A 12,389-nucleotide genomic window follows, 5' to 3' on the forward strand; every position below is an offset into this window, starting at 1 on the left:
CCGAATTTTTCTTTCTTGATATTACCCTCAGTACTTTCAAATACTGTAGCCCATACCTCCTTCTCTGCTCTCCCTGTTGCTCATCAATTTAGGTTAACATTGCAATCCACAATTTAACGGAGGGAGTCCAACTGGCGTGCTAGCCAGGCCTGCTGCTGAGTGATAGATAGCAGAGCACTATTCTGAAAGCAGTCCTCAGTCCTGGATTAAACTGAGCTGAAGACCAAGATGCGTAGAAAGTAGGAGAGACACAAAGTGGGGTCAAGGCCAGCTTGGAATTTAAGAACAATGGAAAGGTAGAGAAAGTGATATGAGGAGGGTAATAAGGTTTCACTTAAGAGTTTAGATTTTTAAAAAAAAGAACACACAAAAAGACGATTTAGATAACTTGCTCAATGAACAGGGGTTGTGGTGGTTACCATGGTAATAATAATGATGAGGATCAGTAGAACAGAATGCAGTGAGAGATTATCACAAAATGCCAGCATCAGTGGGCCCAGGCATTACAAGGATCATTGGTCTGTTTTGGAAATTCGTTAATCTGTGGTTAAGTGTGGTCAGAACTATGGAAAAGATAGCAACATTTAAAGACAGACTTGGCTGGGAGTGAAAACAATCCCAAAGTTCCAAGTGAGGGATCTGGATTTTTTTCATTATTATAAAGAATGGACAGGAAGTATCATGTGCAGAAACTGGCTTCAAATGTCCTACCAAAATCCTAAGACTTCTCTCTATTTAATAATTTTCACTGGACTATGGGCTTTCTGTTCTCACTCACAAAAAACTCTCAAGATAAGCGCTTTATGGTAACAGAAGTGAAGAATCAGGGATTTGCATGTAGTTAACGATAACAACAATTATTTTAACAAATATTTTCCATAAGACTTCTAAAATTTTTAGAAAGAAAGTCAAAAGGTAAGACAGTTTCAGTTCTTTTGCCACAATAACACTGTCACCTGTTTTCAGACTAATGGGCGCAAGTGATGAGAATTATGAGCGCCAAAGGCCAGACAGGGAGGCTCAAAGAACCAGACAGGATTAGGAGTGGGGCTAAGTGGTAAAGCACTGGTATATTTGAGTCTCCATGTTATATTCCTAACTCAAAATATATTTAATTTTTTAAATGAACATAAAAGAACTGGGCACCAGTGGCTCACGTCTGTAATCCTAGCTATTCAGGAGGCTGAGATCTGAGGATCACAGTTCAAAGTCAGCAGAAAAGTCCTTGAGACTCTTATCTTCAATAAACCACTCAAAAATCGGAAGTGGTGCTGTGGCTTAAGTGGTACTTGCCTTGAGCTGAAGAGCACACGGATAGCACCCAAGCCCAGAGTTCAAGCCCCACGACTGACAAAAAAAAAAGAACCCAGATAATCTCAAGCCCTGACTTTTATTGAAACATATACATATATACTGAAAAAAAGCAGACCTGACAGATGTCAGATATCATGGCACTTCAGACTAGTTGCTTGGAACTAGAAACTCCAAGGCAATGAGTCTGAACTCTAGAACAGCTCATCATCTCCCCAGCTTCCCACCACTTGGTCTCCCCACAACTTTCATTGTAACACATCTTCAAGATGTAGCAATGAACATGAAAGAGGGTTACTTTGTGTATACTCAGAATATGTCTCCTACTATTAGACAAGGAATCATATCATGAAATGCAAAAATAGGTTTCTCATCCACGTGTGCTTACATCTAACTTAGAAAAGCAAGGGAAATATCAACAGATGCAATAAAATAACAAGGAAGTTGTAAATTCAGAGGCCAGGAAGATCCACGCAGATAAGCCAACTGATCTACCCATTATTTAATTTTTTGTGTGCATTTTGTTTCACAAGTATCTGCTCTATCTTTTTCCACATACACATGATATGATTTTTAAACTAAAAGACTTTTCTTCATCCATTATTCTCAGACTCTAATAAAATATTCAAAGTTCACAATTATGTTTAACAGATAAGGTGTCAAAGAATCCAAAATATGTTGACAAAGAACTCTTTTTATAGAAATTACTTTACAATGACCAGAAAATTACTGCTACTGAAAAATGCTTAACATACAAATGTAAACTAAAAAAGACTAAAAATGCTTGCATATATATTTACATATCTTATATAGAATACATTTGTACTATATATTATATTTTATATATAAATATATTATATTATATATATTTATATATAAATAAAAATAAATGATTATACACACATATAATATATATATATATATATATATATATATATATATCAAACATAGTATTTACTCTTAGCAATTTACCTTCCAGTCTGGGGATCGAACCCAAAGTACTTGTCATCACATTGGTCACAGTTTTGCCCTCCAGTGGATATATCTTGGCAAGTACACTGGCCAGTCAGGCTGTCACAGATATGACTGACTGCACCAGGTATATGGCAAGAACATGGAACACAGACACTTGCATTGCTTGGAGACACATAAAATCCTGGAAATAAAGATATGACGTGTGTTACATATATTTTAGGAACTTTGCATCATCTCTGAATATGAACCTTCTGATTACATAGTAAAACCATTCCCAATATAAAGGTGGTATAGCTTTCCTTAAGGAATGGGTTAACCATATCTCAAGAAAACGAAGTAACATTTCATATTGGTATCTCCCAGACTTCAAAAACTCTGTGTACTTAAAACCTACTCTGCAGTCTTTCAACAAAAAACTGGCCACGCCAGCAATGATCACAGAGGCAGATTTGTAAAGGAAGTAAAATAAAATACAGTAAAATTTAAAGTACATTTAAATTTAACAAGGATTTTTTTTTGGTAAAAATACAGCTCATGGGATATGTTCCTAGACTTAAAGATGATTGCCTTAACTTCAAAGGTAACCAGGTATCCCTCTTGACTCTTCCACTTTCAATACTCTTATTTTTCCAGGTTCCAGGTCCCATGACCATCACCTCATAAGCATTTAAAATCTTCTACTTTCCCACTACCCCCTAGGTAATGTTTTAAGGCTGCTAACCAGCACTAGAGCAGGGAATTCACATTCATGATTTCATTTAAGTCTCAAAGCAATGAAAATAGTGAAGATACTAGGTCCATTATAAAGACTAGAAAACTGCAGGTTAAAAATTATTCCTAAAAAAAAAAAATCACAAACCTAGGCCACTCAACACTACTCATATGACCCTGGGGTCCCCATGGAGTCTACTATTCCTAGTATATCTGGAACCACCTTTCAAAGTGTCATTTTAATGTCTCATTTTTCTTCTTAAAACTATTTGACAATTTCCTTTTACTTTTGGAAAAGCAATCCAATTGGCTGACATGGCTACCGATTTTCCAGTCAGGTTCCAGCTGTAATGTTACTCAGTGCTAGCCCTTCTTTATATTTTGACACCTAACTGCCTTTCTGGGGCTGTTTTGTCTATCTGAATGGTTTCAACCCATCCAGCTTAGATCAGTTCTATGTAAGTCAGGTCTATAACTTCGTTAAGTAACTTTCCCATTTAGGTAACTAATACTTAGGTAGCTAGTTTACTAACCAGTCTAGTTTAGGTATGCCTGTTTATTTCCTTAAGTTCTCATAAAAATTATAACAAATCTCATTTCTACCAAGCTGGAACCTCTTTCAAGGGTGGAACTTGTCTTCATGATTCACAGGTCTGCTAACATTCATACCATGCTTGCACATAGTAAGACTTCCATAAACATCAATAAGTTAATAAAAATGGACATTATCATCAAATGGACAATATCATTAAATACTATACTTAAACACACACACATACACACTTTAGAGATTTTCAATTAATTCCCAAATACATTTTTGAAGCAAAAGGCAAGAAATAAAAAATCAGTAAGAATTCATGCAAGTTCTTTAAAATTGCTTAGACTGAGAAGATGAATGTTAGACATAATAGAATCACAAGTGAGGGACATGAAGGAAAAATGTCCTTCCCATTTGTGTGATATATGTGGGCATATGTAAACATACACAAAATGCTACAAGGAACTTTATTGAACTGATTGGAGAGAGACCACAAAAGTACTTGAAAGAATGCACAATTGTTATGACCACAAAGAGAATCTTTCTGTGGGAACTGTTTTATATGGGAAACCATGGGAATTTGGAAACTCTCAAACATAATTGAGGCTGTAGTTGGAAAAAAATGCTATTGTTTCAGAATTACCAACTGTTTTTCTTCTCCTGGCCCCTACCTATGTTCTTAGACAGCTTCAAGAACAGTACATCAAAAACACTGTGTTCCAAAAAGGAAAAAAGAAAAGAGCTCTGGTTCTGGGTTAGTCAGTTAAATAGCATTGACTAATACCATCATTTTTATAGCCATGTTATCTTATTCCCTTGTTTGAATCCTCTGACAGCAATTTGTCTCATATGTATACTTCCAGAAGCAGGAGATGGCCATACCAACTAAGATCGATTCTTACACCTGATTCAACTGTGAACTAAGTTACAGATTTGCAGGGCTTAGAATCACGTGCACTGCCATTGCACAACTTGGTGTTTTTCTTCCTGAGAAGGCACCTACCTCCTTCAGTTCATGATGATGGCAGCATGAATGTCCTAACAGCCCTCCAATTTGGCCAAATGACCCATTAGCAAAGATACTTCAAATTAGAATTAATTTGGACTTACTTGCCATAGCTCCCAGCCATAGAGAACTCTGGTCCAATGAAGGATAATTTTTTATAAGAAATTATTTATTAGATAAAGCTGTAAATACAAAGAAAGTACATTTTGGTGCAGAAGATTCTATAGTTCAAGTTTTGAAAGGGAAAGAACGACATCAGAAAAATCAGAGAGATAAGCAGAATTAAAAAAAAAAAGTTAAAGCATGCATGTTGGAAGTAAAGGAAGGCAGATCTCCCAGGGAAAAATTGTGCTGGCATTTGCCTGGGGGTTAATTCCCCTCTTCTTCTCAGGAGCTTGATTACAAAGGTTAATCCCACCTGTATTTTAGTTGTCCTATTTTTAAGCAGGTCTAATTAGAATGATTCAGGTAACTTCCTGCTCAAAGATTACTTCTCGCCTTACCTGAATGTGCCTAATTCTAGACCATTACCACTCCTTTTATGACTCTCCACTATAGAAAACAACATTTTCTCTTCTCTCCTGCTTAAACTTCAACTACCAAATGTAGCTGAGGATAACTGACCTTAATTTCTTCTTTGACTTCATACAGTTCTTATCTCTCTCCATTAACTCCATTCACTAAACATTCCATACCTCTCTCTGTACCACGTTTACTGACCTCTGACCTTTGAGGGTTTTTATTTTCCTTTGAATGATTTTGCACTGTATTCTTCAGCATAGTCATTAGGACAATGTTATTGCTTTGCATTAGGTAGATCACATATACAGAATACCAACCAGCTCGCTAATATTTGTTATTTTCTTCTTTATTTCAGCTAATTCCTGAGCTCAAAAGAGGCATTCTCAAGTAGAAGACCATGTATCATACAGCTAAAGCAAAGCATCTCCCACACCATAAAAGAGCTTTGCTTTATCCAAAAGCCTCTCACAGAACTCAGAAGAGTTCAACGTTATTAGCAAGGCAGCTGTATTATCTCCTGTTGTGGCTATTTTCACAGCACTGTACCAGTCCTAAGTATAAAAGAGGAGCCCATTTCCAAGCAATGTCCCTCTCGAGGACCATGAACAAGTAGGCTTTTCCATAGTCTTGAGATAGGAGAAGAAGAAAAAAACTTTAACCTCTAGGCCTTACTCAGAAAAGGAGGGCAATGTTGAAGCTATGCACTAATTACAAGGCATTTAGAGGAGCTCACCTTACGACAGAACATGAACATAATATAAAGAGACGTATCTAGGGAGGAATTTGTGGTTCACCTAGACCATAAAGGCAAAGTAAAAGGTTTTCAAATCAATATTTTAAAAATGAAGAGTAGCTCAACAAAGACCATTTTCGAATTAAAATAATAATGCTTCATTTGGATTTATTTTACTTAATTTTGTCAGTTATGGGGCTTGAACTCAGGGGCTGGGCCCTGTCCCTGAGCTCTTTTTGCTCAAGGCTAGCACTCTACCACTTTAAGCCAAAGTGCAACTTTTAGTTTTCTGGTGGTTAATTGGAGATAAGAGTCTCATGGATTTTTCTGGCTGGGCTGGCTTTGAACTGAGATCCTCAGATCTCAGCCTCATGAATAGCTAGGATTACAGGCATACGCCACCAGTATCTGGCTCATTTATATCTTTTAAAATGAAATAATGTTCAAGTTATTATCTGCAGAGTTGATCAAATGTCATTGAATGGCTAAGTATTAATAGCACCTGTCTCAAGCAGAAACTTCCTTAAAATAACTTTTAATTTTAAACCTTTATTTTCCCCCATTGAATTATATATGTTCAAATGCTTTGTTTTTGTTTCATCTACTGGGCTATGGTTCTCACATTGATTTAATCTCCAATTCCTTTATTTTTTATATACATTTTTATAGGTATGTGAGTTTGGAACCAAGGTCTCCTGTAATGTTGCTTGGCTGGTACTCTAACACCGGGAGTCACACCCTCAGCACAACTGGTTATTATGGAATTAGAGTCTACTAAACTTACTGCTGAAGCTGGCTTTGAACCACAATCCTCGGGAATTCATCTACCTGAGTAGCTAGAATTGTGAAGGTGAGCCAGAGGCACCTAGCCAATTTTAAAACACAGCTCAGGACAGTCACTTTCCTCTAGTAAGATTTTCATATCCTCCAGCTTTCAAGAATTCACCAAAACCTTTATTACTACTGCTGCTATTATCACTACTGCCCTCACATATCATGTTACACTTACATGAGTTAGGCTTCTCTACCAAGCTGTAAAGCTTTAATGTATTTAGGATGACAAAACTTAGTCTCCCATAGTCTCTGGTGAAACTAATTTATTAAACAGACTTTTATCAAACATTGAATATATGAGTGAAATGGATGGATAGATAGATAGATAGATGATTATTTGTGGCTCTTTAAAAGATGAGATGATCTCCCTAACATTAAAAAAGAAAACAGTAAATATAAGTCTATGAGTTATAAGAGTGTGTTGGTCATGGTGGATAAACCTATTAGAAAATAATGGAAATAATGTGTAAGAATTAGGCATTATACCTCGTAAGTATAATCCTTACCATATCAACAGACAGAATAGAACAAGAGAAGGAAAACATCATTCCAAAGTGCCTATTGCTTTTAGAACAAATAAAAACCTGCTCAAAACCCAGCAAGCAGACAGGCATTGGTTATTCACAGCTATAATCTAGTTACTCAGGTGGCTGAAATCTAAGAATTCAAATTCCAAACTAGTCTAGGCAGGAAAGCCTGTAAGACTCATCTCTGGTTAACCAACACCTCTTCCCTTCTCTCTGCCCCCCCACAAAAAAAGCTGAAAGTGAAGCTATGACTCAAGTGGTAGGGTGCTAGTCTTTGAAAAGTACCGAGGCCCCGAGTACAAGCCCCAGTACTGGTACAAATCAAAAATAGCAAGCTTTCTGCTAGACTTCTCTGTTTGATAGAAAACTTAGTTTTCTTCTTCATGTGATTATACCACAAAAGCTCTCATAAGCATTTTTCTAAGAATCATATCCAATAAATAAGAAACAATAATAACAAAGGATATAAATCCAATAATAATAAACAACAGAAATAATGACAAATCTGATAACGAGATTATAATGAATGCACATAGGTATGTATTCATAATCCATAGCAAAACCTCTATATTCTGGTTTTTTTTCAGTTTCCAGAAATATCTCTTCTATGCCATTTCAATCATCTCTAAAATTCTTCCAACTTAGTTTGTGGATTTAATTCCATTTCTGGACTGTTTACTTTAGTGATTCATTATCTGATCACTTTAGTATCCCAGGCACTGGTAATTTTCATTTCATGGCTATTAGTTGGATTTTTCACAACAAACATGGCATTCCAGGACCTAATGCAGTAAACTAGAAACATGGGGTTAGGTGAGGTTTGAATGGGAGAAGCAAGCTTATCTATTCAATATTTAAGACAAAGAAGAAATACACAAAATTCTTATTCTTTCAAAAAAGAGATTCTGTGGGCAGATTCTTCTGGACTTATAAATGGCTTTCCTAAAATCAGATTTAATTCTATTTTCTTTGTTGTACTATAGGGGGAAAATAATATCTACATCACAGATATATAACAGATATTAAATGAACTTTCGAACAATCAAGCCTTATTATACAGCCAGGCCCACTACAATAGTAACTTCTATATATTATCACCATTGTAATCATTATCAGGTAATTTTCTATGAAAATAGAATTCTTCTAAATTAATGTTTAAATGTCCTGTCAATATTCATTTTTTTACCCCCAGATATTTTTAATATCTTGGTCCATATTTTTCCTGTGGTAAAAATCCTTTCTTGATAATTTGTCAAGAGGCAGCTCCAATTCTGACACTCAGTGCTTTCTGTGAAAGACATATTAACCTAGAAAGTTGTTTTACTAACCACTAGGACATATGGCCTAATCAGATCTTAACTTTGATGCACCGAATTTTTAATCGAATATCAGTCATCTGATTCCAATCCCACTGGCAGAGTCTTCCTGCAATTCTAGTTTATGAGCATATTACTTAACCACCAGAATATAGTTCTTAATGAAACCAGATACTTTGCTTTACATTCTAATAGTCTGTATGACTTATAAAATAAAAGCAAAAGTAAGTACCAGAGGGAAGCATGAAGCATGGTCCTATTAGTACAAAACATGTCATAGGAAGCTGTTTGCTTTATAAATTAGCCTCTATGTTATACCAAAGCTACAGAGTCCTCAATAAACCCCCTCTTCTTCTAGCTCTCAAGGACAAGGGAGGGTCATTGGCTCAGGATGGCTTGACATCCTTCGATGCCTTCCCCGGCCTGGCCTCTGATTAAGTGCAACTACTGAACATTATGAGGTCATCAGCACTGAGAAAAGCAACTGGGAAAACATATTTAGTGCTCTAGTTATTGGTGTGGGTGTGTGTACATTCATATATGTACACACACTCCAAATAATTTTAAATTAAAGCATTTTAAAAATACTTAATGGGGGTTAAGCAGCATTTTTAACCTCTGTTCAAGTTATTGAATGGCATATTAAAACCAATGTGGCTCTAATGTACCTTCTAACGTGCACTGCTGCTTTAACAAATTGCCTATAAATTTTAGTTGAATTAAGCCTATTCTTCCTACATTCATAGTAAGGTTAAGTTAATAATACATGAGATTTCATTATGCACACCTTCCTTAATAATGCATTTTTTAAGAAAGTGGGAGACGAATCTATGTGAGAGGGTCTAAGTCACACAATCACAGAAGTCCTTTGACTGACCAGTCCATCAGCTCGTAGACATTCATAACCATCTACTGGTCACACGCACCCATTGTGCATGCTTGTATCCTGCAAGATAGGATCTAGGACTTTCAGGTGAAGTGGAAGAAGAATGGAAGTTTTGTGTTACAGAAGCAGTACATGATGCTGTTTGGATTGCCTAGTTGGCTACCTGGAAACATCTGATTCTGATCAAGATACTTCAGAAACATGTTTTTCTCTCTCTGTGTTCCAGACTATAAACCCTGAGACTAAAATTCAAACTGGAATTTCTAAAGTGAAGAGAACGTAGAAATAAACATAAAACATCTTCAATCATACTTTTGTCCCAGGTAGGTGGAATGCATGTGTATATGTAGGTTATACCTTGTGTGGCTCAAGATGATATTAGATACTTAGGCCACAATTTGTTTTTCCTCCTTCCAAGGTAGAACGCTATATCCTCCCTAGGTATAAAGAAACATCCACAGGCCTTTGTTATGCCCAGGCCAAGAGTCAGGGGCAGGCCAGAGAGAGACATAATAAATGATTATTTTAGTGTAATAATTCAATTATTCCATAAACATTCATGCAGCAGTCACTATGGAAGTACTCATCCTCTGTGAAGAACACTACAGAGACCCAGACAACGGAAGTAACAGTATGGGCTGAGGTCCCATGGCTATTCCACACCAGGTGTCTGTTAAGGTCTATCAAGCGTGACAAGATCTCAGGGGGTGGGATGAAGACATGAAAAAGTTTGAAGAGGTTCCCTCTGGCTGCATGATGAGAAGAGCCTGAAGAAGGGTAAGGGGAGCAGGGAGGAGCAGGGGAAATGATTTGGTAAAGGGGGAAAACAAAGAATGATATTCAGTGCCTTCAATGGTAAGATTTTTCTTGCTATGGACCATCAACTGATGAATGCATGAAGAACATATGGTCCATACACATACAGAGGAGTGTGCCCTACTGTTCATTATCATCTATACAGACCCATATCACCTTCAGAAAAAGAAATGGCATTATTAAAGTAAGTACACTGAGGTGTTTATTATTATTTCTTAAACACAAACGTTATTTTCTAGTAAATAATCCATGAAGAAAAGATGAGCCTGAGGATACTTTCAAAAGTACCTTAAAAACTGGACATCGGGGGTTCATGTCTACAATCTTAGCTACTCAAGAGGATGAGATCTGTGGATCACTGTTCAAAGCTAGCTCAGGCTGGAAAATCTAAGAGACTCTAATCTCCAATGAACCACACAAAAGCCAGAAGTAGAGGGTGTGGCTCAAGTGGTAGGGCAGCATCATTGAACAGAATATTCTACAGGACAGCTCTCAGGCCCTGAATTCAAGTCTCTGTGCCAGCACTGCCCCCCCCAGCCCCGTTCCACACACATACAATGTGCATTCTATTCAAGTTTTCTGCAGGTTTGAACCTAAGCAATCAACAGTTAAAAATCTCAATGCTTAATGTTGAGCTAATATTTCTGGCTCAACAGGCAACAGAAAATTACAGGCAGCTTGAAAGGAAAAATAAAACTCATCTGATGGCACCAAAAAATGTTGCTAATACTGAGTAGACTGCATCTCATTTGTATTCTAATTTTATAAGACTAAAATCCATACTTGACAATTATTCTGAGTCTCGGCACAGAGAGAACGGGAGAATCACACATACTCACAAAAATGGCTGGCAATGGGGTGAATGAAAAGAGAATGCGACAAAGCATGAAGACACATGAAAATCAGCTTTCACATGACATCTACAGAATAATTAAGTGGTTTCAGTACTTGGAAAAAAGTCAGCAGAAAAATTCCTGAAGGTTCAACCATATTCCAGTAAAGTGATAAGCAACACAAAATCCAGAGATTACCTACTTATACCTAAAGTACTGCTTCAGGAGAAACTCTGTTGATACTATATTAAATACACAAGGAAGGGACATAGACCAGGGTAGGAGAAAAGAGCACAGAGTTGGAGACAAAGAGGTCATCTCAGTGAGAACCCAAAAGAGAAGATTCATAATCTATCAAGTACCTTTCCATCTCAGGAAGGAATCAAATGAGACAGGTGTATGAATGAATTAGATAAGGCAAAGCCTGCGTCTTCACTTAGCTGATGTCTGTTTAAATAACCTAAAATTGTTTTGACATATATATATATATATATATATACACACACACACACACACAAAGCACTCAGAAAACCATTGAATATTTGGGTGATACAACAGCCTTCACTGAGAACAACACACCCTCTCTCTTTCCATATGTATAAATACATATATTATCTATGTTTACATATATATATTTCTTATACATGTAAATTCATGTGTATATATACATATCTTATATATGTACATGCACGTATGTAGCTCATATATGTCTATTTATATATACATACATGCATATATGTATTTTTATTATATATAAAATAAAAATATAGTTCATGTTTTAACATAATTTCCCTCAAAGATACAGCATTTGCTTTATTCATTTCTGCTTTTTTTTAACTTAAAAAGTAAGTAAACCTTATTCCTGAAGTGTTTAAATACATATTTTAAAGTAAAATGCCAGGAGTGATGGTACATCTATGTGATTCCAGTTACTTGGGAGGGAGCAATCAGAAGGACATGGTTAAAGACCAGCTGAGGCAGAATGGGTATGACAGCACACATCTGTAACTCCAGCTACAGGGAGGAATAGATAGGGAAATCTTGGTCCATGGCTGGCCCCAGGCAAAAATAAGAAGGCTTATCTGAAAAAATACTTAAAAACAAAAAGTCTGAGGGGGTGGCTCAAGGGTAGACAACTTGCTATCTTGTATTTAACAATAACCTTATATTCAACAATAACAGCAATTCAACAATAACAATAGTCAACCAAAAAAAGAGTAAGATGCTTTAAAAATAGTGTCCACATAGTAAAAAGAAAAAAGTAAAATATTTTAAAAACTGTCAAATATATAAATTTAAAATACCCAAAAATGAACTGATAACATAATTAGGAAGCTAAATCTAAGTTGAAACACCCCTCAGATAAGTTTTGTGCCCAGCT

General features: G+C 36.2%; 1 protein-coding gene across 1 annotated transcript in view; it reads right to left on the minus strand.

Moving 5' to 3' along the window:
* The window catches only part of Ush2a (Usher syndrome 2A (autosomal recessive, mild)), a 640,567-nt gene that overhangs the window by 506,945 nt on the left and 121,233 nt on the right, over positions 1 to 12,389 (minus strand). The window contains exon 13 of the mRNA XM_013015154.1: positions 2,284 to 2,467. Coding sequence (XP_012870608.1) covers positions 2,284 to 2,467 — 184 coding nt within the window. The remainder of the gene's footprint in view (positions 1 to 2,283; positions 2,468 to 12,389) is intronic.

The sequence above is a fragment of the Dipodomys ordii genome, unplaced genomic scaffold (genome assembly GCF_000151885.1).
Source record: "Dipodomys ordii isolate 6190 unplaced genomic scaffold, Dord_2.0 Scaffold26, whole genome shotgun sequence".
Lineage (NCBI taxonomy): Eukaryota > Metazoa > Chordata > Mammalia > Rodentia > Heteromyidae > Dipodomys > Dipodomys ordii.